The sequence below is a fragment of the Acartia tonsa genome, chromosome 13, assembly GCF_053477335.1.
Source record: "Acartia tonsa isolate MP-2025a chromosome 13, ASM5347733v1, whole genome shotgun sequence".
Taxonomy (NCBI): Eukaryota; Metazoa; Arthropoda; class Copepoda; order Calanoida; family Acartiidae; genus Acartia; species Acartia tonsa.
In genome coordinates, this window is record NC_137272.1 from 29548034 (window position 1) to 29572413 (window position 24380).

General features: G+C 41.1%; 1 protein-coding gene and 1 long non-coding RNA gene across 2 annotated transcripts in view; both read right to left on the reverse strand.

The window, feature by feature from the left end:
- LOC145335245 (uncharacterized) overlaps positions 1 to 24380 on the reverse strand; it is an 82891-nt gene that overhangs the window by 50550 nt on the left and 7961 nt on the right. Inside the window, exons 3-4 of the mRNA XM_080180982.1 lie at positions 16260 to 16324; positions 4175 to 4248 (exon numbers count right to left, since the gene is read on the reverse strand). Coding sequence (XP_080037108.1) covers positions 4175 to 4248; positions 16260 to 16324 — 139 coding nt within the window. The remainder of the gene's footprint in view (positions 1 to 4174; positions 4249 to 16259; positions 16325 to 24380) is intronic.
- On the reverse strand, positions 578 to 3111 carry LOC145304177 (uncharacterized). Its single transcript, XR_013874012.1, has 3 exons — positions 3033 to 3111; positions 1681 to 1788; positions 578 to 711 (listed from the first exon to the last, which is right to left on the reverse strand). It is a non-coding gene; the product is annotated as an uncharacterized LOC145304177 (long non-coding RNA).

Here is a 24380-nt window from a genome sequence, read left to right on the forward strand (position 1 = left end):
CAACTGTTTATCCCCGAAGGGCCCTGTTCCTAGGGGATACTACCCTGCATAGATCTTCTATCCCTTTGCCAAACCTTTTCATAAATAAACATACAAAAGTTTTCAAAAATAGAATTTATAGTCCACATGCGATCTGAGGGAACCCGCAACAATTAAAAATGTGTATTGATTCAAAAAGTTGTTTTCTGAAGGTCTAGTTTGAATGGTATCAAGTACGATACCATTAACTAGCAGCAAAGCAGAAAAATAAATATAAATTCAGAGATAGGTAACAATGGACTGTTTATTACACTAGTAGTAGTCCATTAAGTTTTAAAATAGTGTTCTCATTCGTTGGCTTAACAACTTTGTGGACTTTTACTGAAGTTTGATTGATTGGTTTATTACGTTTGGTGTTTAAACGTTTCAACAACTAAGTTTAATCTAAGGGAGGGGTAATTTTACTATTGGGGATGTACAATTTATCAACCTTTTATCTTATCCCTTTAGATTCCTGAAATAATTCTATGTATGTTAAAAAGTACATTCGAATTAAAGAGTAGCTTCGCACATTACATCATTGAACTAAAACAATATATGAAATATCTTATTTTATTTTGTTACAATAATCTATAATTTTGAAATCACTCACAAAATTTTATTAATATTACAAGCTATCGATCTTTGAATGTTTTTTCTTGCATGCAGCTATAAATACAACATCACTGTTTCCTGAAAAAAAAAATACTTAATTCAAGAGTAGATTCTAACCATTTCTTTTATTAGCAAAGGTACTGCCCATTTAGTCTGTCGTTCTATTGGGGAAATATTTTCTCATTTGGTTATTAACATACATAACACATATGGCTACTACTTTTTTTAAAATCTAACAGCCATGCTTATGAAAACTACACTTTAAGAAAAGAGGGGGCATTTCTACAATAATTAAAAACAAACATTTTCATACTTAATGGCTTTTCCAAATGGCCTTTAATAAAACAAGGATGATAACATCCATAAAAGCGAAGCACTAAAACGGTAGGACAAACGGACATTAACGCTTGTATAGTGTCAGAACTGAATAATTATAATATAAATGTATAGGGGTCAAAGCAAAAATGTAAGTAAATTTGTTGAAAAAAACTGCTGGATTCAGGACAATGTTTTTGGACATACTTACATTTTTAGGACTTGATTAGAGATTTGCTTCGCTTATTACATTATACTTTGTTGTCCCAGGAATCAATATACCAAAAATCAGATCAATCAGATGATTAGTTCACAAATTTGTTTTGCTAAAAAAATAAAAAAAGTCAACATGTATAAAATGGACGTACGGACATTTTGGTAATGATTATAGAGTTGCTACGCTTTTTAAAACGTACCTAACTACTTAAGGAATCACCATGCAAAATTTGAAATCGATAGGACAATTCTAACATGCCTAAATTAATGAAAAAAGCTATCCGTGACGGACGTACGGACGGACCGACCCTAATTATAGAAAAGCTTCGCTTTAAAAAAACGATTTTTCTCTTGTTCGTGGAATATCCCTTTTTGATAGTTTTTATTTCAATTTCTGTACGTAGATATTTTGCAGATCTTAACTATAACCTCTTTCTGACTAAAACTGGGAAGAGACTGTAATATTTACGACCTTAAAATGAAAAAAGATGAAGTCCTTGAGCTGCGTATATTTACCTTGATATACATAGGATGTAGTGTGCAGAGAAATTCTTCGTTGTTTTATTCGTTGGTAAAAGTTGTTGTTGTATAGGCTTGCTTCAAGTCAGTCTATTTTCTATTAACCTAAAGGGGGGGGGGGGGGCGAAAGTGACACTTTTTGAAACCAAAACTAAAAGTCAAAGGAACTCAACTAAAAAAAGAGTTATAGGTCTGACATTTTGCATGGCAGTTGCTTTATAGGGGTACAATATGGAACTGTGAAGAAACCACCGAGAAAAGGCAAAAAAAATTTCGGCGGGAAACGGCGGTTTTCGGCGGTTGCGCTGCCGTTTCTTCACAGATCCATATTTTACCCCTATAAAGCAACTGCCATGCAAAATCTCAGACCTGTAACCTCTTTTTTTAGTTGAGTTCCTTTGTTGACTTTTATTTGGTTTCAAAGTGTCACTTTCGCCCCCCCCCCTTTTAAAAAAAAATCATAAACAACACTATGAATAATCTTTATAACAGTAACAGGATGTCTGTCTGTCTGCGTGTACTGAAAGATTCTGATTTTTCCAGGTAAGGTTTAATCTTATTGTTACTCCCAATTAGTTTTACTTTTCATGGAAGCTGCATAACATAGAATTGAAGCAAATAGTCCTATTTTATAAAGATTTTTTTTTGTCCGAAGCTGAAGATGTCACAAAATACCAATCCTATTAAATTTACTTTACAGGGAAGCTTTATAAATATCTTGTGTAAGTTTTGACTATTATTCTCGCCTCGCCGTGAGGCTAGGGGCGAAGTAACTACCTAATAAAATCATGAATCCCTCTTCATAAATATATCACTGTACTAAAATCCAGTTTATATATCCACGGGACCACGACCATGGCTAAAAACGTTACGCATCCGCAGGTCGCCAGGGAGGTGATAGGGTTGAATCTCAGCTTAACACCACGTCATAACTAAAGACGTTAAAAATGGTTCCTACTGCTGTATAACTAAAAAATTTGTAATCGTTGAACTGAACTAATTTTAACAGATACCATTAATCCAAAAACAAAAAGCCTTTTTACTTCTTAATTGCATCCTATTTAAGTTTTGTAAATAATAGAGGGGTAGGTTTCTGGTAGAATCCGTAAAGGTGTGTGTTTTAAGGCTTAAAAATAGTAGTAGAACGATAATATTCACTAAATATGTGTATTTCTTATTGAAAAGAACTTTAGACAAAATTTTTTTTTAAAAAGTTAACATAAATTTTCATCGTTCTGCTACTACTTTTAACTTATAACACATAACCTTTACGGATTTTACCAGAAACCTACCCCACTCTTTTTAACATGTGGGTTCTATTGTAGTTCAAATGAAAAATAATGTAATACCTTATTTTTTTAGTAGAACATCGTAGAAAATCAATCCGCCGTCACTCAAAAAATTTGCATCTCATCTTTAGTAAAATCTGAAAGGATCCAAACTATTAAGAATATCGAGGAAACAAAACAGGGATATAACACCCAAAGATAAATTATTATGCCTTATTCATTACACCATATATATCTTTAACGTTAATAGTTGGTTGTAATTGGAATTATGGGTCTCTAATACACACAGACACACACACACACTTAAAAGTGCGTAACCTTTTCATTCCAAAACAACGTCTTCTCCTCCCGCCTTGCTTGATTTTAATTAACTTTTAGCAAACGTTTATATTATAATATTTGAAAAAAAATCACAAAAAACTCAATATGATAATGCATTTATACAACATACGTATTGCAACAATGTATTATTTTTATAAAGATTACGAAAATTTAATTGTTATTGTTTGGCCATTTTGTTTTTTGGTTGGACTTTTTAACGATCAGCTGTTAGCTTAGGTTAAATATTGAGAGATGTTTCTTCAACATTACAAAAAAGTTTTAATAGATATAACAACACAAATATTTTATTTTCATTTCAATAATTAACTATATCACAAGTACTTTAAGATTGTAAATTTAATTTTTAAATTTGCTAGAAAAATCAAATATTATTGAAATAATTTTCTTGGGATCATAAGAACGTCAGCCTAAATTTTTAAAAGTGTTAACCTCCAGCTGATTTCCTCAGGGACAAAGGAACATTAAAGATTTTTTTTACTAAGTATATTTTAAAAAGTACGACTGAAAAAAGGTTGACCTCATAAAAGGTTGACCTTTTATTTCTCTCAGTCAACCTTTTAGCTTTTGTGAACTGGGCTTATAGACATTAAAAATGGTCCCCAATGCTAAAATTAATAGTTTGAGTTTAGGGAATGCCTTGACCATAAACAGGCGCAACCCATTACCATGCTTAGTTAGGACCAACCGACAAAATTCGTGTAATCAAAGAGTTGGCTGTTTAAGGGGTGTTAACCCGGGTGTTTGGACAAAAAAGGAGATATCTATACTCCCAATAGTTATCTTAAGTTGTTGGACCTTGACGTAAGAGTGTCATGAGCAACAGCCCCGCCCGTATGCAGTATTAAAATGTATAGTCTTACCTTCCCCCTTGGTAGAGACACTTTCAGCCTTCACCAGAAATCCTTTAAAACTTCGGGAACTGCGCAAAGTAACTCTAAAACATTTAAAAAATTAATTTTATACAAATATAAGATAAGATAAGATAAGATTTATTTTCCTCAAAGGTACAACATGTTTTATTAAGTATATATCATACATTAAGTTACTATGCTTTGATTGGTTTGATTCTTCTGGTTTGTTATGTTTGATTCAAGTTTAAGAACAATTTACATAATAACTATTATTAAGTACCTAGCATGGAATTGGCCGAACTTCATCTCCACCTAGTTGCCAGGCCAGTTCGAATAGGATGAAAATAACATTTTACAAAAAAAATTCCATGCAACATTGTACCAGATAGTTGGCATAACCCTTTAAGGGTTGTGGAGCCACTGGTGTACTTTGACGCTTGCCAAGCCGATACAATGTTATATGTGCAAAACAATCTTAACAATAATGATAATAATAAATACAGTATCTTGCTGTGTATTTCAGACATCCTCCTACTGTCAGTTGCAACTCCTCCAAGCATAAATTCGGAACAATTAAGGAACCAAAACCTTCATAAGAAGTTGCTATTCCCGTTGTGATCCCTTATCAACTCTACCTAGACAGTTTCCTTTGTAACAAATTATTTTCATTATAGAGTGGGGTTTGTCCGTGTCTAAGGACATCTCCACACTAATAATTACAGGGTAACGATAAATATCGCGACAACGCTGGTCCAATACCAATAAATAAAATACTTAGAAGATGTGTCTATAGATAATAAACCGTACCTATGTGACATATTTAGGTACCTAAGTGAACAAGGAGTAATGATTGGTTTCGATTCCTACGGAATCTGAGTTTTATTTCTTGGGAAGGGATATAAAATCCTCTAGTGTACAAAATAAAAATATAGGTCATATGCGATTCCTACGGAATCTGATTTTGGTATTTTGAGGTGAAGGGAGCGTGTCCCCTAAGTGTGTAAGGTTCGATTCCTCCGAAATCTGATTTTTGTGTTTTTAAACTGTGGTAATACGGCAGCATACGGACGGGCATTCTACAGAGTTGCTACGCAGTGGCTTATCAAGTCAAGCCTTCTGCACTAATCCTATTATATCACCATTCACCTCATGACCGCAGATGACCCCACCGGCAGCGGTCAGATTGGACTGGCTAAATGGGGGAGGGGCACGGCCACTTAGCAACCCCGCGCCCCTCAGGCAACTATCCTACCGGGAGGTGGTGCCTTCCCCTTTACTGCAGCTTACCCCACAGATGCCTACCGCCGCGGGCTACGCCCTTGCCTCCCACACCCCCTTCAAACCTAACTCATTGTTATCATCTATTTTTGTATATATAGTAATCACCCATTGTAAATGTATTCAGTTTAAATATAATTTCTGTATGAGTAAATCCTACTAGTTTGTTATTGGTAGAATACTTCAAGGCTAGGGGCTCGTTGGATTCGAACTCGCAACCGGTAAGCTGAAACGCTTTGGCTTACCACAACTTGGTGTCAGTGTGTTTCAATCGAGCCCTGCAGAAACTAGCCAATTCTACCTCTGATTGGACCCTTTTGCAAGTAAGGGGACAGTCAGCCGCCAATTAAGAAGCCAACTGACCCGCGAGACGGCCTTTTTAGGTCGATTTTCCATCATTTTGAACGCATTATGTAGGCCTCGGGCCTACAGCAAGCAGATTTAGCCTGCTAAAAGCGCCAGTTTACGGCGTTTTTCCATACCGTGCGGGAGTAGCGCTAGGTGCGCAGCCACGGTAATCGGATAATTTAGCTCAGACGGCTACAGAACTGAGTCTAATTTGGCAAGTGTAGCTGGGACAAGCCCCAGGACACCCAGGCCAAACCTACGAGACGGACAGCTGCGTAGCTGGTCTCCCTGAGAAGGCAATGTGTGGCTGCGAAGCTTCAGCACACAAGTAAGGCCTACCACTGCGATGGATAGCAGAATTTGAGCCCAAGGTGCGGCAGGACGGGACATTCCCTGCCGTTACCCCCAGGATTCGAACCCGCGGCGCTGCAGGACGGGCCATTCCCTGCCGCCACCCTTCGGGATTTGAACCCGCGGCGCTGCAGGACGGGACATTCCCTGCCGCCGCCACCCATCGACGCTTGCAGGACGGACATTCCCTGCTGCCATTGCTTCCAGAATCACACTTAGAGCTCCTAGTGATAACTACACATAAGTGTTTATAAATGTCAACCAAGTGATAAAATATAAAATTGTTGACCCAGTGATAATTGATAAGCTCTAGTGATTCGAAGCTACAGTGTAAGCCACCACCAGAGGTTTACACACACTATGGTAGGCGATAGCACCATAGCTGCGGTTCGGCCACCGCCGAAATTTCGCCCGACCCCAGCCGAGCGGGAGGCCCCCTTGTCTCAAGGGCAGGACCTCCACTTCCCCTGCCATATCAGGGTGAGGTTCCCTACTCCTGACCCTGCCCAGCACGTACAGGTTGATGCCATGGTAGATTCTGGCAACCGTGTACCAGGGTCTACTGTTATTTCTGAGCACCTCATGCACGCAATGGGCGTGCAGCGGATGTTGGTTCCAGACAACACCCAAATCCTGACTGCTAATGAGGAAGGGCAACCCCTTCAGGTAATTGGAAAGTTAAATGAATTATATATGGCAGTCTCACACACTCTTATACTCCATCTGTACCACGTGACCGTGGTACGGAACCTCTCACACCCCCTGAACTTAGGGGGGTACTTTCTCAAGGAGTTCGGAACTAGGCTCTGTTTCGATATGCAACCCCCCTACTTGTGGGTGCGTGGGGAGTTTATCCCACTCCGTGGCGTCCCCATAGACCGGGAGACAGCCGAGAGAGAGTTGAGTTACGAGGGGCCTCTGCCAGGCCCACTGCCAGAGCAGCCGCGCGTAGTCGAGAAAGGCACGCACTGGGTGGATGCTGCGCTGAACCCCCACAGGGGGACCAACCTGCTAGCCATGGGAGTGCCCCCAGTGCCCAAGGTGCCTCTGGAGAGCCTGCCAACGACGTTCCCCGAGATTTCCAGCCCTCCAGAGCCTATCTTCTCCGCCGATACCTTTATCAACGGCCAGCCGTGTCCACCTGGCCCCCTCTACTTGGGACCCCCAGCAATCCAACCTGCCAAGTCCGAGACCAGGCCCGTCAAGTCGCGGTCTGATGCACTCGGAGCCGCGCCCAGCACCCAGGATTCAGCCTCTCCCAGCGCCGTGCCCGTCAAGTCGTGGCTGCACGCCCCCAGAGCCAAGGCTGGCCCCGACAACCCAGCCTCTCCTAGCGCCGAGCCCGTCAAGTCGTGGCCGGACGCCCTCGGAGCCACGCATGGCTCCGATGCCTCAGCCTCTCCCGGCGCCGAGCCCGTCCAGTCGTGGCCGAACGCCCCCGGAGCCAAGGCTGGCCCCGACAACCCGGCCTCTCCTAGCGCCGAGCCCGTCAAGTCGTGGCCGGACGCCCTCGGAGCCACGCATGGCTCCGATACCTCAGCCCCTCCCGGCGCCGAGCCCGTCAAATCGCGGCCGGTTGCTTCCGGAGCCAAAGCTGACCCTGTGCCAGCCACTTACAGGCTAAGTGCTGTCACTCCAACAAGTGGCCAACCACCCCAACTCCGTACGGCCAAGCGGGTGGTCTTGCCTGGACGCGGCGTCATGGCTGTCCCTGTTGAGCTAGTGGGACACCGCACCAAGGATGCCATCCAGCTGTCTGCCCCAGAACAGAGGTTTGGGGAGTATCTTGTCATACCAGAAGGCCTGTATGCGCACAGGCCTGGCTCCGCCAGCGTGTTCCGAGTGCTGGTGGTAAATGAGGGGGAGATGCCTCTCCTGCTGAACGCCGGCCTCCCCGTGGCTGGGGAGCTGGTGAAGCCCGACATTCTGGAGGTCTCCGACAAGCCTCCCCCTCGCATCCATTCTTTCCAAGAGCCTGTTGAGCCCCCAGATATGCAGCAGCTGTGGGCAGATCTTGAGATGGAGGAGAATGAATTTCTGCGCAAGGACCCCCTGCTCGAGAAGGAGGTCTGGACCCTGCTGTCGGAGTACAGGGACATCTTCTCCAACTCCACCCCAGGCTGCACTGACGTAGTAGAGCTACAGCTGCGCCTCAAGCCAGGGACCCAGCCGATCCGCCAGAGATTTCGTGATTTGAACCCACGGCAGGAGGCCGAGCTGGAAAAGCAGCTGGACACATGGTTGAAGGAAGGAGTCATAGAGCCTTCGGACTCAGCCTGGAGCAGCCCCCTGGTGCCCATCAAGAAGAAGGACGGGAGCACCCGCTGGGCAGTCGACTACAGGGCCCTCAACAAGTGTCTTGAGCTGGACAGCTATCCCTTGCCCAGGATCCAGCAGCTGGTAGAACGAGCCGGGGGACACCGCGTCTACAGTGCCTTAGACGCGGTGGCTGCGTACTACACCATCCGAGTGTCCAAGGATAGCCGGCCCTGCACTGCCTTCACCACCCCCAGGGGCTTGTACCAATGGAAAAGGATGCCCTTTGGCCTAGCCACCGCACCATCTGTCTACTCCAGATTCATTGCAGGGGTCCTGAACCCATTGGGCACGGCCAACCTCCAGTCATATCTTGACCTTCCACCACGACACCTGGGCCCACCTGGCTAGGCTCCGGGAAGTCTTGGAAGCCCACCGCAGGGGAGGAATCCGCCTCAAGCCCTCCAAGACCAAGCTGTTCCGAGCCAAGGTAGACTATCTGGGCCACACCCTCAGCCGTGAGGGGATAGCCATGCAAGAGGATTATACTGACTGCATCCTTGACTGGCCGGCCCCCATCACCCCCAAGGACCTGTTGGCGCTCCTGGGGTTCTTTGGCTACTACCGTTTGTTCATCCCCGAGTATGCCGACCTCACCTACGAGATGAATCGGCAGAAAACGGCCAGGACACTGACCTGGACAGCCGAGATGGAAGCCCAGCTGGTACAGCTCAAGGACAAGTTTTGCCAAGCCCCCATCCGAGCGCCACCCAGGTTTGACCTACCAGCCGTGTTCCAGCTCACCATGGACTACAGCAGCTGGGCCATCTCTGCCATCCTCAGCCAATGCCAGGACGGCAAGGAGAGGCTCATTGCCGCCGTGGGGCGCAAGACAACCGACCCCGAGACCCGCTATCCGTCCTGGAAGGGAGAGATGGCCGCCATCATGTATGGGATCCGGAAGTTTCACGGCATCTTGTCATACAGCAGCTTCCAGATCAACACTGATCCTCAGCCTTGCTACAGATGAAGTCACTGAACGCATCCACAGGGATGGTGGCCCGCTGGCAGGAGGAGCTAGCGGCCCTAGACTTCACTGTCTGCCATCGTCCCGGCACCCAGAATACCAATGCTGACGCCCTCAGCCTCCGGGAGGATGACAATATGCCGGCAGCGTCCGCCGAAGAATTAGCAGAACAGGCTGAATATCTCCACCACCTTTGCCAGCTAGGGGAGCCCGCACGCCAGCTGGATCCGGCACGAGTCTTAGAAGCCCAGACCCAGGACCCCCTCCTGCTCCGTGTCCGCCGGTGGGTAGCCGACGGGAAAGCCCCAACTAAGACTGAGCTACGAGGCAAGGACCGGAACAAGCAGCAGTACGCCAGCCGCTTCGCAGCCCTTGGACTTGACGAGCATGGCTGCCTCACCACCACCGACCAGACCCTGACAGGGGAGAGGACAAGATACCTGCTGCCTTCGGCCCTCCAGCAGGACGCGTTCTTCCTGGCCCATGGAGCCCCCATGGCTGGGCACTATGGGATGGACGCCACTATCGCCCGCGTCGCCATGCATTTCTGGTGGCCCAACCTGTCCCGCGACGTCCGCCTGATGGTCCAGACTTGTCCTGAGTGCGTACAGAAGGTCACCAAGGAGAGGCTGAAGTTAGGAATACACGTGCCCTCCCGGCAGGGGTATCCACAGCAAGTCCTGTTCATTGATCTGGTGGGGCCCCTACCAGAGACGCCAGCCGGGAACCGTTACATCCTCACCTGTCAGGATGGGTTCAGCCGGTTTGTCAGCCTCTACGCCATCCCCAACAAGCGCACCCTCACGGTGGCCGAGACCCTACTGCACCGCCACCTGGCCACGTTCGGATGCCCCCTGAAGATCCACTCCGACAATGGGATGGAGTTTACTGGCCAGGTATTCAAGGAACTAGCCTCCAAGCTCGAGATTGGCCTGACACATCCACCGCCCTACAACCCGCAGTCCAACCGGGTTGAGAGGTTCCATCGGACGCTCAACACAGGCATGCGGCTGTTCCTGGATAGAGACAACAACAACTGGGAGCCACACTTGCCTGCTATCGCCTTCGCCTACAACACCAAGGCTTGCAGGTCCACGGGCGTGACCCCTTTCCTGGCTTACTTTGGGAGAGAGGCCAAGCTCCCGGTGGACCTGGTACTCCGGCTGCCAGACACTGAATATGCCTCAGTCCCAGCCAACGTCCAAGCCCTCCTGCAACGATACCACGCCGTGTATGACGCAATCCAGCAGCGAGAGGAGGGTCTGGTCTGGTATCTGGCCCCCCGCCTGGTGCCAGGGAAGTCAGCCAAGATTACCAAGAGATGGACTGGCCCCTGGAAGGTAGTGAGACGGGCCACGGACGTCCACTACGTCATCAGACCCGCCTCTCCAACAGCCAAGATCTCGGAAATCACCGCGCATGTCGGCTGACTGCGCAAATACACAGGAGATGTCACCGCCCAGCAAATTCCAACGGACATCCAAGACGACCTGGACGGTGACGAGGATGCCACTGAGCTGCCGGCCGGAGCTGCGGCGTTGCCATCTAGTGAACCAGGACAGTTTCCAGTGTACCAGCCGGCAGCCGCCGCCCCACAGCTTAGCGGCCAGGATCGTGACCCGGTGGAAGAGAACCTGCAGCACCAACCCAACGAGCCACCGCTGGCGCCACCGGCCCCAGAACCACCTATGGATGCAGTCTGGAACCCTGATGCGGACATGGAGCCCCTACCTGCCAGCAGCGAGCCTTCAGGAGGAGAAGTGGCCACTGAGATGGAAGTGGCGGCCCCAGAGGGTGAAGCAGAAGCGATGTGCCCCCTCCAGATGACAGCCGTCCCCATCCGGGTGGGAGCTAAGAGGCCGAGCAACCTGGACAAGATGGGCGCCCCTATGGAATTCTACGCGCCTTCTACCATCGTTGTCCCCCCCTTGGGAGCCTCTAGAGTGAGCCTAGGCCTCCGTGTTCAGCTACCAGCCGAGACAGAGATAGTCCTGCAAACAAGGCCTAATTTCCAACGCCGAGGCCTGGCCGTCGCCAACCCTCAGCTGGGAGCCAACCGGGAGTTGACAATGCTGATATCCAACCACAGCCAGACCGAGCAACGAGTGTCCTGAGGAGCCTGTATAGCCAGGGCTGTCCTGCACCGAGCTGTGCCCCAGGGAGAGGCTGCCGTTTCCCATGGTTCAAGGCCTGGTGGCTCAGAGGCCCCGCAGCCCTTGAAGGGGAGGTTGTGGTAATACGGCAGCATACGGACGGGCATTCTACAGAGTTGCTACGCAGTAGCTTATCAAGTCAAGCCTTCTGCACTAATCCTATTATATCACCATTCACCTCATGACCGCAGATGATCCCACCGGCAGCGGTCAGATTGGACTGGCTAAATGGGGGAGGGGCACGGCCACTTAGCAACCCCGCGCCCCTCAGGCAACTATCCTACCGGGAGGTGGTGCCTTCCCCTTTACTGCAGCTTACCCCACAGATGCCTACCGCCGCGGGCTACGCCCTTGCCTCCCACACCCCCTTCAAACCTAACTCATTGTTATCATCTATTTTTGTATATATAGTAATCACCCATTGTAAATGTATTCAGTTTAAATATAATTTCTGTATGAGTAAATCCTACTAGTTTGTTATTGGTAGAATACTTCAAGGCTAGGGGCTCGTTGGATTCGAACTTGCAACCGGTAAGCTGAAACGCTTCGGCTTACCACAAAACCACTTTCTTTTTCTTCTAAGATCTTCAAAACGGCTTATTTGTCAGGTATGATTTTAACTTACAGATTAATTATATCAAACACAATTTTGATGCTTTGGTTAGGAAGAGTAAAACATAGAAAAGCCCTGCAGGGTTAGACCTCCCCGAAAGGGCTTGAAACAAATTCTAAAATAATTTGGGGGTCTATAATCTATTTATATTAGAGGGGGTGTGAGGCCTTGAGGGTAGGAAAAAATGATGAAATATTACAAAATGCTAAAAACTCATGCTTATAATAAATGGGGGGGGATATAAATTTATTATCCGTTGTCCTAACCCTGTCCTTAATTATTTAAAGTATTGAATACTAAAATTATAAAGTGTGTATTCACTACCGTATATCATCACAATCGCATAGTGTTTCATATTCGCAATATTACAAAATAGCATAAAATGATAGGGGATCTAAAGGTATAAGACAATGGCTGATAAATTGATGTACATCATTAATGATTATAAACAAAATTAACCCAATCTATTGATTATAATTGTGGTTAAACTTAAAATGCTTGGACACTCAACTTAATGAACCCACCTATAGAAATTCAATAAAAGTTCCAAAGTAGTGAAGCCAACCTTACGTAATTATAAAACTTTGGGGACTAGTGTAGTAAACAGCCCAATGTCTCCTTCCTCCCTTGGGGAACATGTGCTGTAATAATAATTCGCTGTTTTGATGATCTGATTTATGTGCGGAATTGTCTGAACACTCACTAAAATTAGTATGAAATTAGTTTGGTTAGTTTAGCGGAAATAAGTTTATTGATTTTTTTTAGTTTTGGTGATAGGTTTTATTATAATGGACAAATTCACACACACACACACACACCACACATACACACACACACACCATACACACACATACACACAAAATGAATCTTCCCTCAAAGAGAAACCTTTAAACATTTTTGCATTCAACATTTCCACCAATCAAAAAATCCTATGCCCTGAATTTTATCATTGTACATTAAAATCTATTTCGGCCCAAAGCATGTTTTAGGCTATTTAATGGAATTTGGAGGTTCATATTTCAATCTTAAAAGAGATATAACTCAAGGAAAACCCTTTTTTAAGGGGGGGGGGAAGTAACGGTAATCATCTTTCTTACCCCTCTTGGGGCGAACAAGCTAAAAATATGAATGTGGTTACTATTAATAACATTGATAATTAATTTACATTATGTGTGGTCTATCCAGGGAAGAAGGGGACATTGGGCTATCTATTACACTGGTCCCCAAACTTTTATGATAACGTTTTATTATTCGTTGGCTCAAGAACTTTTGGAACTTTTATTTAAGTTTGATTGCTTGGTTTATTAAGTTGAGTGTCCAAATTTTTCAACCACTAATTGTAATCTATTAGAAAGGGTAATTTTGCATTTGGTGCATTATTTGCCAAATGTACCACTTTTCTGCACTACCTCTCCGATTTTGTTAATACTCTATATTTTGGTCCGTTGGGTCATTCAAGGATGCTGGATGGCCAAAAAAAAGTTTCAGAGTCCCTGGATGTCTAGATATCTAGCTATCTATGAAGGTAGGTAACAAAAATGTAAAAAACACCCATTTTTTCACAATTTTAAAAATTAATTTTTTCATCAATCTTACATCCAATCTATACATTTTATACACCAAAATGATCGTTTATTCATGTAAAAAGCGCACATAATGCTATTTTGGCCAAAACTCTAATTTTACAGGGTGTCCAACAAAAAGTGTATTTTGGATATCTAGCGTAATACCCAAAATACCTGTCCAAAAAAAATCATTTTTTTTTGGCTTAAATCCTGTGTTTTATCTGTGTGCATATGTGGTATATAACGGTTCGGACCACCCGGGACTATAAGGTTGTCAAATTTCACTTTGGGACACCCTGTAAATGTGATTTTTGCGTCTGTAGAGCTAAAACTTGGTCCAAATTGGCTATTTTTTTCAAATTACTCTAATATGAGTCTTAGTATGTTTGGCCATAGTGTTTTCTGACCAGATCAATATTTTCATATTTTTTGGACACCCTGTATTTTCAAAAAAAGAGAAAAAATTTTTTTGTTTTTTTTTTAAATTTTTTTTCTATTTTTAAGTTACTTAAAACTGTCATATAGATACAGATTTTGACTAATAACAATAATATTTGCCTATTTTACAATTTTTTACACTTTTGGGACACCCTGTGCATGTTTTTGAAAAATGATGGTTTTTGCCCATTTTTGGGGGGAAGGAGTCGTTTTAGGGCCATAGACTATTTCTTCATTTTTGTAGAACTTTTCAAGACACATCATTTGTTATTTATGCAAAAACCGCAAAAACCGAACCGTTTTGCCGTTATTCACCGCCAAAGGCAGAATTTTTTACGTTTTTTGCCGTTCCCGAGGTTGTAATGGGCATTTGTGGTAAGAAGACGTTGATTTATCAAGATAACTGTGAAATACTTTTATTTAGGCATTCTAATTTACTAAATTTCATGTGAAGTAAAGTTTTTTGTATATCCAACCGATTTTTGTCAAAAGGAATTTCAAATGCACATGATTTATGTTTCTTTAATCACTTATGTTATAGCAATTATTTATGTTATATTCACTTAATTTTCTTGTTTTAACAATTGAAATCCATCTTGACGAAAAACGGTTAGCTGCACAAAAAATTTTACTTAATATGAAATTTAGTAAATTAAATTACCTAAATAAAAGTATTTAAAAGGGATTTTGATAAATCAACGTTTTCTTACCACAAATGCCCATTACAACCTCCGGAACGGCAAAAACGTAAAAAAATTCCGCCTTTAGCGGTGAATAACGGCAAAACGGTTCGGTTTTTGCGGTTTTTGCATAAATAACAAATGATGTGTCTTAAAAAGTTCTACAAAAATGAAGAAATAGTCTATGGCCCTAAAACGACTCCTTCCCCCAAAAAATGGGCAAAACCATCATTTTTCAAAAACATGCACAGGGTGTCCCAAAAGTGTAAAAAATTGTAAAATAGGCAAATATTATTGTTATTAGTCAAAATCTGTATCTATATGACAGTTTTAAGTAACTTAAAAATAGAAAAAAAATTAAAAAAAAAACAAAAAATTTTTTTCTCTTTTTTTGAAAATACAGGGTGTCCAAAAAATATGAAAACATTGATCTGGTCAGAAAACACTATGGCCAAACATACTAAGACTCATATTAGAGTAATTTGAAAAAAATAGCCAATTTGGACCAAGTTTTAGCTCTACAGACGCAAAAATCACATTTACAGGGTGTCCCAAAGTGAAATTTGACAACCTTATAGTCCCGGGTGGTCCAAACCGTTATATACCACATATGCACACAGATAAAACACAGGATTTAAGCCAAAAAAAATGATTTTTTTCGGACAGGTATTTTGGGTATTACGCTAGATATCCAAAATACACTTTTTGTTGGACACCCTGTAAAATTAGAGTTTTGGCCAAAATAGCATTATGTGCGCTTTTTACATGAATAAACGATCATTTTGGTGTATAAAATGTATAGATTGGATGTAAGATTGATGAAAAAAATAATTTTTAAAATTGTGAAAAAATGGGTGTTTTTTACATTTTTGTTACCTACCTTCATAGATAGCTAGATATCTAGACATCCAGGGACTCTGAAACTTTTTTTTGGCCATCCAGCATCCTTGAATGACCCAACGGACCAAAATATAGAGTATTAACAAAATCGGAGAGGTAGTGCAGAAAAGTGGTACATTTGGCAAATAATGCACCATTTCATAAATGAGGATGTACTTTAATTTATCGGTTATTGTCTTATCCTTTTAGATCTCTAGTTCAATCAATGATTTATGTACAAATAGCTGCTCCCATAGCCTTTTATCGTCCCCTAGAGGGAGCTATTTTATTTAGCTCTCATCAATTTCTGGCCTAAAACCTGACCACTACATAACTATCTATTTACCTATCTATCAATCTATCTATCCATCTATCTATCCTTCTATCTATCCATCTATCTATCCATCTATAAATCTATCCATCCATCTATCTATCTATTTATCCTTCTATCTATCCATCTATCTATCCATCTATCTATCCATTTATCTATCTATCTAACCACCCACCTGAGGTATTGATCTGCAGAAAGGGAATATCGATCGACGACAATTTCTGCAGGCGACTCGGTGCTCTAAAAAATTATATACAATTATAAATTGGTTATTTTTACTTGAGAAGCTACTTTATAACCGGTGCAAATCGATCCAACTTGAACTTGCACCTCCAGCAGAAAGGGGCTCTGTATTTGGAGAGGTCAGCAAAACAGCCTAAAACCATCTAGATTAAGATTTAAAATAGCCTCAAACCATCCCGGAACCTAAGCGAAATAATTTAACTCTATTGGTTCAGTCGTTAACGAGATCCTAAAGTACAAATAAATAAACCTTACTACTTTATATAATAGGTTATACAAGTTCATCATCCTCTCTTTTTCTCTTTCTCCCTCACTTATTTCTTTCTTTCTCTTATATTTATAGAAAGCATGGCAACTCCATAATCATTACCAGAAAGTCAGTAGGCTTATTTCTAATTATGTATATGATATATTTAAACTATCTTGATTCATGAAATATTGATCTATAGGGTGATTAGACATGATTTTATAAGCAATGTTTCTCTAAGCAAAAAATATATACGTATTTCCATGTAAAGCATCCTGTATTAGATTAATTTTGTAACAGGTAGTTATGAAATTTTTTAAATCACAATATAAAATATTAAATAGTTTAATAATGTTTGTTTTTCTGACTATCCAAATTTTTAAGCTTTATTTTTTTTTCTTGTCATACTTATTTTTCTTATCTATTATTTACATACAATCAAAATAGAATTTATAGTTTTAGATAAAACATTAAGCTAATTTAAGCAGGAATCTTAAGGGATAAGACAATGGACAATAAATTTATATCCCATACCCAATGATGATAAACAGAACTACCACTTCAGATTACTGGGTGTAAAGATTCTCATTTGGATCCATCCAAATAAGATTTATTTAAAGAAGTGCCACACATAGTTCAATTAGGAAATAATTTATAAAACAAAAGCTCAACACGTAGCGCATCCGCTCGTCGTCAGGAAGGTGTTAGGTTCGATCTCGGTCCGACACCGCGTCATAACTAAAGGCGTTAAAAATGGTTCCTATTGCTGCTATGTCAGATGCGGGACATAAATAGTTAAAGTAGTGGAAATGCTTTGACCCAAATAGGCGCAACTCATTACCATGAACAGTTAGGACTTCTCAGACAAAGGTGCAATCAAAGGGTTGGTTGTCTGATGGGTGTTGATACCCCAGGCGATTGAGCACATTACATTGCAATTTAAAATGCAGAGTATGTTCAAAGGTGACGTGGAGATGACTTGTACCCGAAGCGTCACCACGCCCCTAGAGACAATAGTCAATACAGAAAATTGACTGTTCACTGTCCATTTACTCCCTTACGTTTTATGTAATTGTTGTTTTTGAAGATAAGAACAAAATAAACACAAAAAAACTTATAAGTATTTGTACAAACATATCAATATTTTAGTCAAACAAATTTTAATAACATGGCAGCTTTACCTAAGTTGGCCATGCTGGGTCTTATGTTAGGAGCTGTTTTCTTTACCACAGCCCAAGGCTTCAAGTGTAAGGTAGCTGGGCAAGGATTAACCTGGAATTTTGTTCCTGGCAGAGATGTCGCCCACTTTGGAATACCTACAGAGCAGGATTGCAGGGAAATGTGTTCTGAAAAATCTGAATGTAAAGGATACTCCTGGAGGTATGACAATGTTGCTGGCTGGTGCTATGAGTTTGCAGAACTGGAGGGTATCCATGTTTGTGAGGACTGTTTTAGTGGAACTCTCCCAACTAGGTTTATTGGAAATTGAGACACAGATCCTGATAACATAATTGATGAACTGTCAACTACCTCCGCTGAAGATTGCCACAAATCTTGTACAGATACTAATGGCTGTATGGGCTTCACGTGGTTTGATGAAACTACAGTCTTTGAAAACTTTTGTTTTCTGTACAGTGAGTGTTTGGAAGTTAAATCTTGTGTTGGCTGTTCTGGCGGAACCATGAATTGTTTCAGTCCTCTTCAATGCTTTGACTATCTGATTCTTGACTCCGAAAAGAGAAATGAACACTATCCTGGTGCTTATGAATGTGACCAGATGAATAGACCAGAAAATAAAACAAGTGAAGATTGGCAGGGTGCAGGTTACTACCGGTTCCTACCTCCAGCTGGTATTGCTATGGCTACAAAGTCTCCAGGACCTCACCACTGTGCCACATATGGAACATACTATATTGCAGAAGAAAGTAATGTCATGGATAACATGACAGTCGGGGATGAAGTTACGGTTAAAGTCTGTGTAGATCGTGATGGGAATCCAGGTGATTGTGGTATGCCTATAATGGTTACTAAATGCCCACCCAACTACTTTGTCTACAAATTACACGATGTTGGATGTTCTATGAAATTCTGTGGCTCACTTGAACCATAATTATTATTTACAAATTAAACTGTGAATTTTTTATTTCAAAAATAAATTTGTTCAAAATTGTTTATTTGTTTAATTTTATAGATAAGGAGTATTATAAATTTAATAGACACATACAGATGCTTAGCTACTATATGCTGTGTTCCAAGATATTCTAAAAGTAAAAGATTTTTAGAAATAATAGTTGAAAAGAGAAGTCGGAATCGTTATTTCTCGCATCGTATTACAAAACAGCTTTCAGTTTCTGTTTTAATCTTATGAGTGTACATTTTTATATTCGTAGAAAGCTAGATATAATACTATGCTAGACATAGTTTTTTCGTATGGATGATAACCGGTTCTTATCCACCGTATTCGAATGAATACGAGAAAGATTATTGTTCCAGTTTCGTCTGAATATAATAAACAATTTTTTAAAACTACTGCTCTGATTTAAAAATATGAAGTGAAAAAGACAACAAAAAATTGAAGAACCTGAACCCTACATACCACAACAAAATGTGAAAAACTTAGTATAAAATCCGGCAACTCTGTTTTTAGTGTCCCTATCCTTTGATCCAAATAAAATCTGACTCTTCCGTTTTTAGTGTCCTGGTCCTTTGATCAAAATAAATTCCGGTACCTCCGTTTTTAGTGTTCTGGTCTTTTGGACCAAATTAAATCTGGAACATACGTTTTTAGTGTCCTGGTCCTTTGGTCAAAATAAATTCCGGCACCTCTATCTTAAGTGTCCTGGTCCTTTGGTTCGAATAAAATCTGGCACTTCTGTATTTAGTGTCCTTATCCTTTTAATCAGATAAAATCTGGCAACTCTGTTTTTAGTGTCCTGGTCCTTAGGTTCAAAATTGATTTATATTTTTCGCATTAACCTAGTTTGTTAAAAATATGTTTAAAAGAATATTTTATGATTTATTATGATAAGTCTTGATAAATTAAATCAAATACTAAAACAATTAGTCAACGGACATAAATTTGTAGGGATCTAAAACGGATAAGACAATGGCTGATAAATTGATTTACATCCCCCAATGATGATAAACAAAAGTACCCCTTCTATAAATTAAAATTGGTGGTTGAAACAAATACAGGGTGCGCCACATATCTAGGGACTTTTTTAAAACGGCCATAGCGTCAAAACTACTTGACCAATCAGGACCAATCAGACTATAAAAAGCTTAGGTAATGACCTTTTAGCACAAAAAAATCTTTGAACGAAGATAGGCTCGTACTCCGAGCTGGCCGCGCTTATGTTCAACAAGGCAGATTCGAAATGCGCTGGTGATATAATCTGGATTCTCGACTAGGGCCCACTAAATCGGACCTCAGCCCATCTGTAGATGAGGTAGAGTTATGCAACTTGCTGGGGATACTGTTAGATACATAAGTATGACACTAGAAAAGACTAGAGCTCTCTATCAAAAATGGCTTGGCTGTAGTACTCCGGCAAAGTGAAACGCGGCAGATTTAGAGATGTCAAAAACGCCAAAAATCGTGTAAAATCGTGAAAATTTCTCGTTTCTCGACGTTAAAGACCCATATGGAACTTAAAAACTCATTTTAGACTATGAATTGCGCTGACAACCCTAGATGAATCTTCCTACCATTTCCAACAAGGTATAGAACGTCGTTCTAGCTCAACTGTGGTTCAAATAAGAGCCTCCTTGTCAAAGGGTAGCTTGAAAGTTGGGTGAATTTGGATCCTGCGGTTACTCACATTCCTAAGGAAATGGGGCCTCCCAAAAGCCCGATCTTAATTCAATGGACTTTTGGACCTTGAGCTACTTCGAAGCATGCACCAATAGACGTACCCATACCATAAAGACCTCCCTCATTGCCACTATCAAGGAGAACTTCGCCAGCTTGGACAGTTACATATTGACCTTGGCCTGCCGGTGGTTGAGGAGGCGGGTAGAGGCGGTGATTGATGCTGGCGGCGATTTTATTCAATGATCTAATAGTCATATACCTAATTTGCTCCCCAGTTTTTAAAATTTAACAAAATCTTTAAAATTAACGATTTTATGTTCATTTGTTTACAATTTAGAAAAAGTCCCTAGATATGTGGCGCACCCTGTATATGAGGACTGTATTAGCAACCTAAATTGACAATAAAAATTTCCCTGTCACAATATCCACTTATTCTATATCCATTATTTTATTGAATATCCAAGGCCATACTTAGCATTAGCTGTCATAAAAGAGTTACTAGTTCATAATTTAATTGATATGCAAAAATGCATTGGACTGTTAATAGGCCTTAAAATTTGGATAATTGATTGGTTTGATAAAACTAGCAGTAAATAACTTTTCGATTAAGAATTTTATTCTACAGAAAGGGTAATTTTGTTTAGTATTCTCATAATTGTACATAAATTTTTAACACTGATTAATGTGAATTATTAAATCTTGGTTTTAAATTTTTTTGGCTGTTAACATAAAAACTGTATTTATCATATCAGAAATGACTTATAGTCGACGTAAAATATGTCAATAACATAACAGCATTGCCGCTAATACCACGAAGTCTATATAAACCATTAATAGTAATTTTTGCCTAGTATAATAAACAGCTTTCCACGGATGTTAAAATGAAAAATTATAATATTCAAACCAGTTTTGTTAGCCCCAAGGAAGCAAAACTGGTATTAATCTTAGGAATTTTATTTCCATATCAGTCTGCTAAACATAATTTTTCAGAATGGAAGAGAACCGGTTCTAATCCAGCGGGTATTTATCCGTTTTGAAGCCATACTGGAAAGTTTATTAAAATTTTGTATTGGCCATCTACCATCTAATAGCTTTATTGTGAAAATATCACCAATTTTTAATGTTACTTATTAGTCCATTGAAAATAAATGCATTTTGGCTCAGCTATTGTCACCAAAAAAATAACAAGGATGACAACTTCCATAAAGACAAAGCTCAACAAATCAAACAACAGGACAAACGGTTATTACCAAATAATGAGTTTTAATGCTTTTAATTTTGAAGTATTAAAAGTGTAATAATTTTTGCAAAAGTTACAATATGCATACATTTTAAGACTTTACTAGAAAGATGTTACGTTTTTAACATTATGCTTTATCGTCCTGGGAATGTAAATTCCAAAAATCATGTTGATAGAAACAATCTATAATATAAAAATTCGGTGTATTATTTAAAAAAGGGCATAAGAACTTAAGAATTATACACATAAAAACTCGGTGTAATGTTCAAAAGGGCATAAAAACTTAAATGTTTTTTTCTAGCCATTTATGCTTTTAAGAAAAAAAGCGATAGCTATAAGAATCTTTAATTACTCTTATTATAGAAAAGCTTCGCTTTTGACAAGGCCATTGGATCATTAATTTTTATAATTTCTAGACATTTGGTATTTAATTATACATACAATGTTGTATTTTAATTGAAGCAAAGCTTTTCTATTGATTGGTCTGATTGAACGTCTAAAGAAGGGATTATTATTTACTCTTGTGCTATTGGAGATAGACGGCTGATTTATATTAGGTAGAATTTCTTTATTTTATAATAATTCTACTATCAAACTATGTTTGTCTGTCGGTTATTATTACTAATGTTAAAAATAGTATTTTATCAACTCCTTTATCTTACATGCCTGAAATTTGGCGCAGATATTCCCAAGAACCATAAAATTCTTTTCTTTAACTTACTTTATATTCTATTTCTGTTCTGTTTCTGTTCTTATGAAAATGGTGTTCTGTATTTATAGGCTTCGCTACTTCGCATTTTTATTCAAAATAAGGATAAAATTTGATACTATATAATGTCATGTTTGTCTGTGTCTTAACCTCTTTTCGAGGAAGCTTTGTGTTTATCAAGTTCGAAATTAAATTCCTTATCATTAAACCAAAAACAAAGCGCAAATGTCGTCTTTTAGGGCTTTCCTTTCATAATGTGGCGCGGCATAGAGTGTTTGTTTATTTTGGATGCGCACGTTCTTTACTTTTGAATGAGATATGAGAGTGTGAAGATTTCGGAGAACAATTTCAAAGTATCTGATGAATAGGCGTTAGCATTCATCAAGAGATCAATAGCATCCAGTGAATTATTGATGCAACAAACTGTGACAATTTTTCTGTGAAATAAGTACCTAGTGAATCAATATGCCACTAACCAAAAAGCAGAAAATTGAGCGAGCTATCGCTATTGGCAGTGAAAGGCTAGAAGTTTTTGATGAACAGTTAAAAGTGTTTTATGACAATCTAAAAGCCTGCCAAAGTTTTAGTTCATGTGAAAATGTGACTGTAAAATCAATTCGTGACATTTTTAGTGAGGTCAAGGACCAATCTGACCTAATAAAAAGTCTAAAACCTGCCGTGGAGACTAGTGAGCTGCGCGAGTTCAAGCGTGATTTGGATGAAGCTAGTGAGCAGAAAACTGTTGCAGATAAAGTTTATGCGTCGTTGGAGCAGTGTACAAAAATTCTGTACTGGCTTGACAATGATTCAGATGACGCGAGGTCAAGCACTGTCGCCAGGAACCTTGACGTCATTGAGAAGGTGAAGATGGACATGGGAGTGCTTAAAATTTCCGTGGAGTTGCGCCAAGAAGTACGTGATATGTACCGAAGGCTTAGAGAGATGGAACGTCGTTCATCTAATCTGGATGAGAGTGGGACACCTGCCATGCTCTCCAGAAGTATGTCTGCTGTGGATATTCGGAGTTCCAACCCGCAGTATGGGCGCTGGGACAACAGTTTGTTGCCGTCGTTCGACGGTACTGACACGGATTACCCAAACTTTAAACAGGTCTTTAAGGATCTATGCTCTGGTTATGGATTTGCTGACCAGAGGTTAAGTCTGATGTTGTGTATGGAGAAGGTGATAACCAACCCGGAACTACGCAAGCAAGTGTCAGCGATTAGAGATCACAATGAACAATGGGCGTTTCTTGACCAGATGTTTTTATCAAACACTCGCCGGTTCATGAGGATTTTAACTAAGTTGAACAAGATGAAACCTGTGGATAAACCTGTGGACGTGGTTAGCGCAATTGCTACCTTCAAGAGCATGATGCAGGAGGTAGAAGCCATCGTTGGTTCTGCAGCTAAGGATTACAACCACCTAACTCTCATTCATATTTTTAAAGACAAGTGCCCTGAAAATTTGAGAGACAAAATTATGATGGAGCTAGGTAGCATGAACCAACCTAACATCCCGAAGATTGTTGAACTGCTGGAGAGGACCAGGGGTGCCATGTTGGCCGGTGATATGTCCTATGACACTGGCGCCGGCAAGAGAAATCGTGACAGAGCTGCCGCCGCGCAAGTATCTGGCCGCAACGACAATAAGAATGGAAAGGCTGGAAAGGACAAGGCTTCCAAGTGGAACAGTGCATGTCCTGTGGAGAGCTGCAAGGAGAAGCACCCGATTTTCCGTTGCCTCACGTTTAAGAAGATGGATGTGGTTGACCGAAAGAAAGTTGTCCAGCAGAAGAAATTATGTGAACTCTGCCTATGTGACGGCCATACTGCTGACAAGTGTAATAAATCGGATAAGCTTGGTGTTTGTGGTACTAATAATTGCGACAGATACCATTCCAGGTTACTCCATGAGGCTAGTGCTGGTGTGAATACAGTTTACAAGTCAAGTTCTGCACCCAGCCCCTGTACCTTCTTACTTCAGTTAGTTCCTGTTGTAGCACCTGGCGGCGGCACCTGCCACGCCACGGTAATGTTTGAC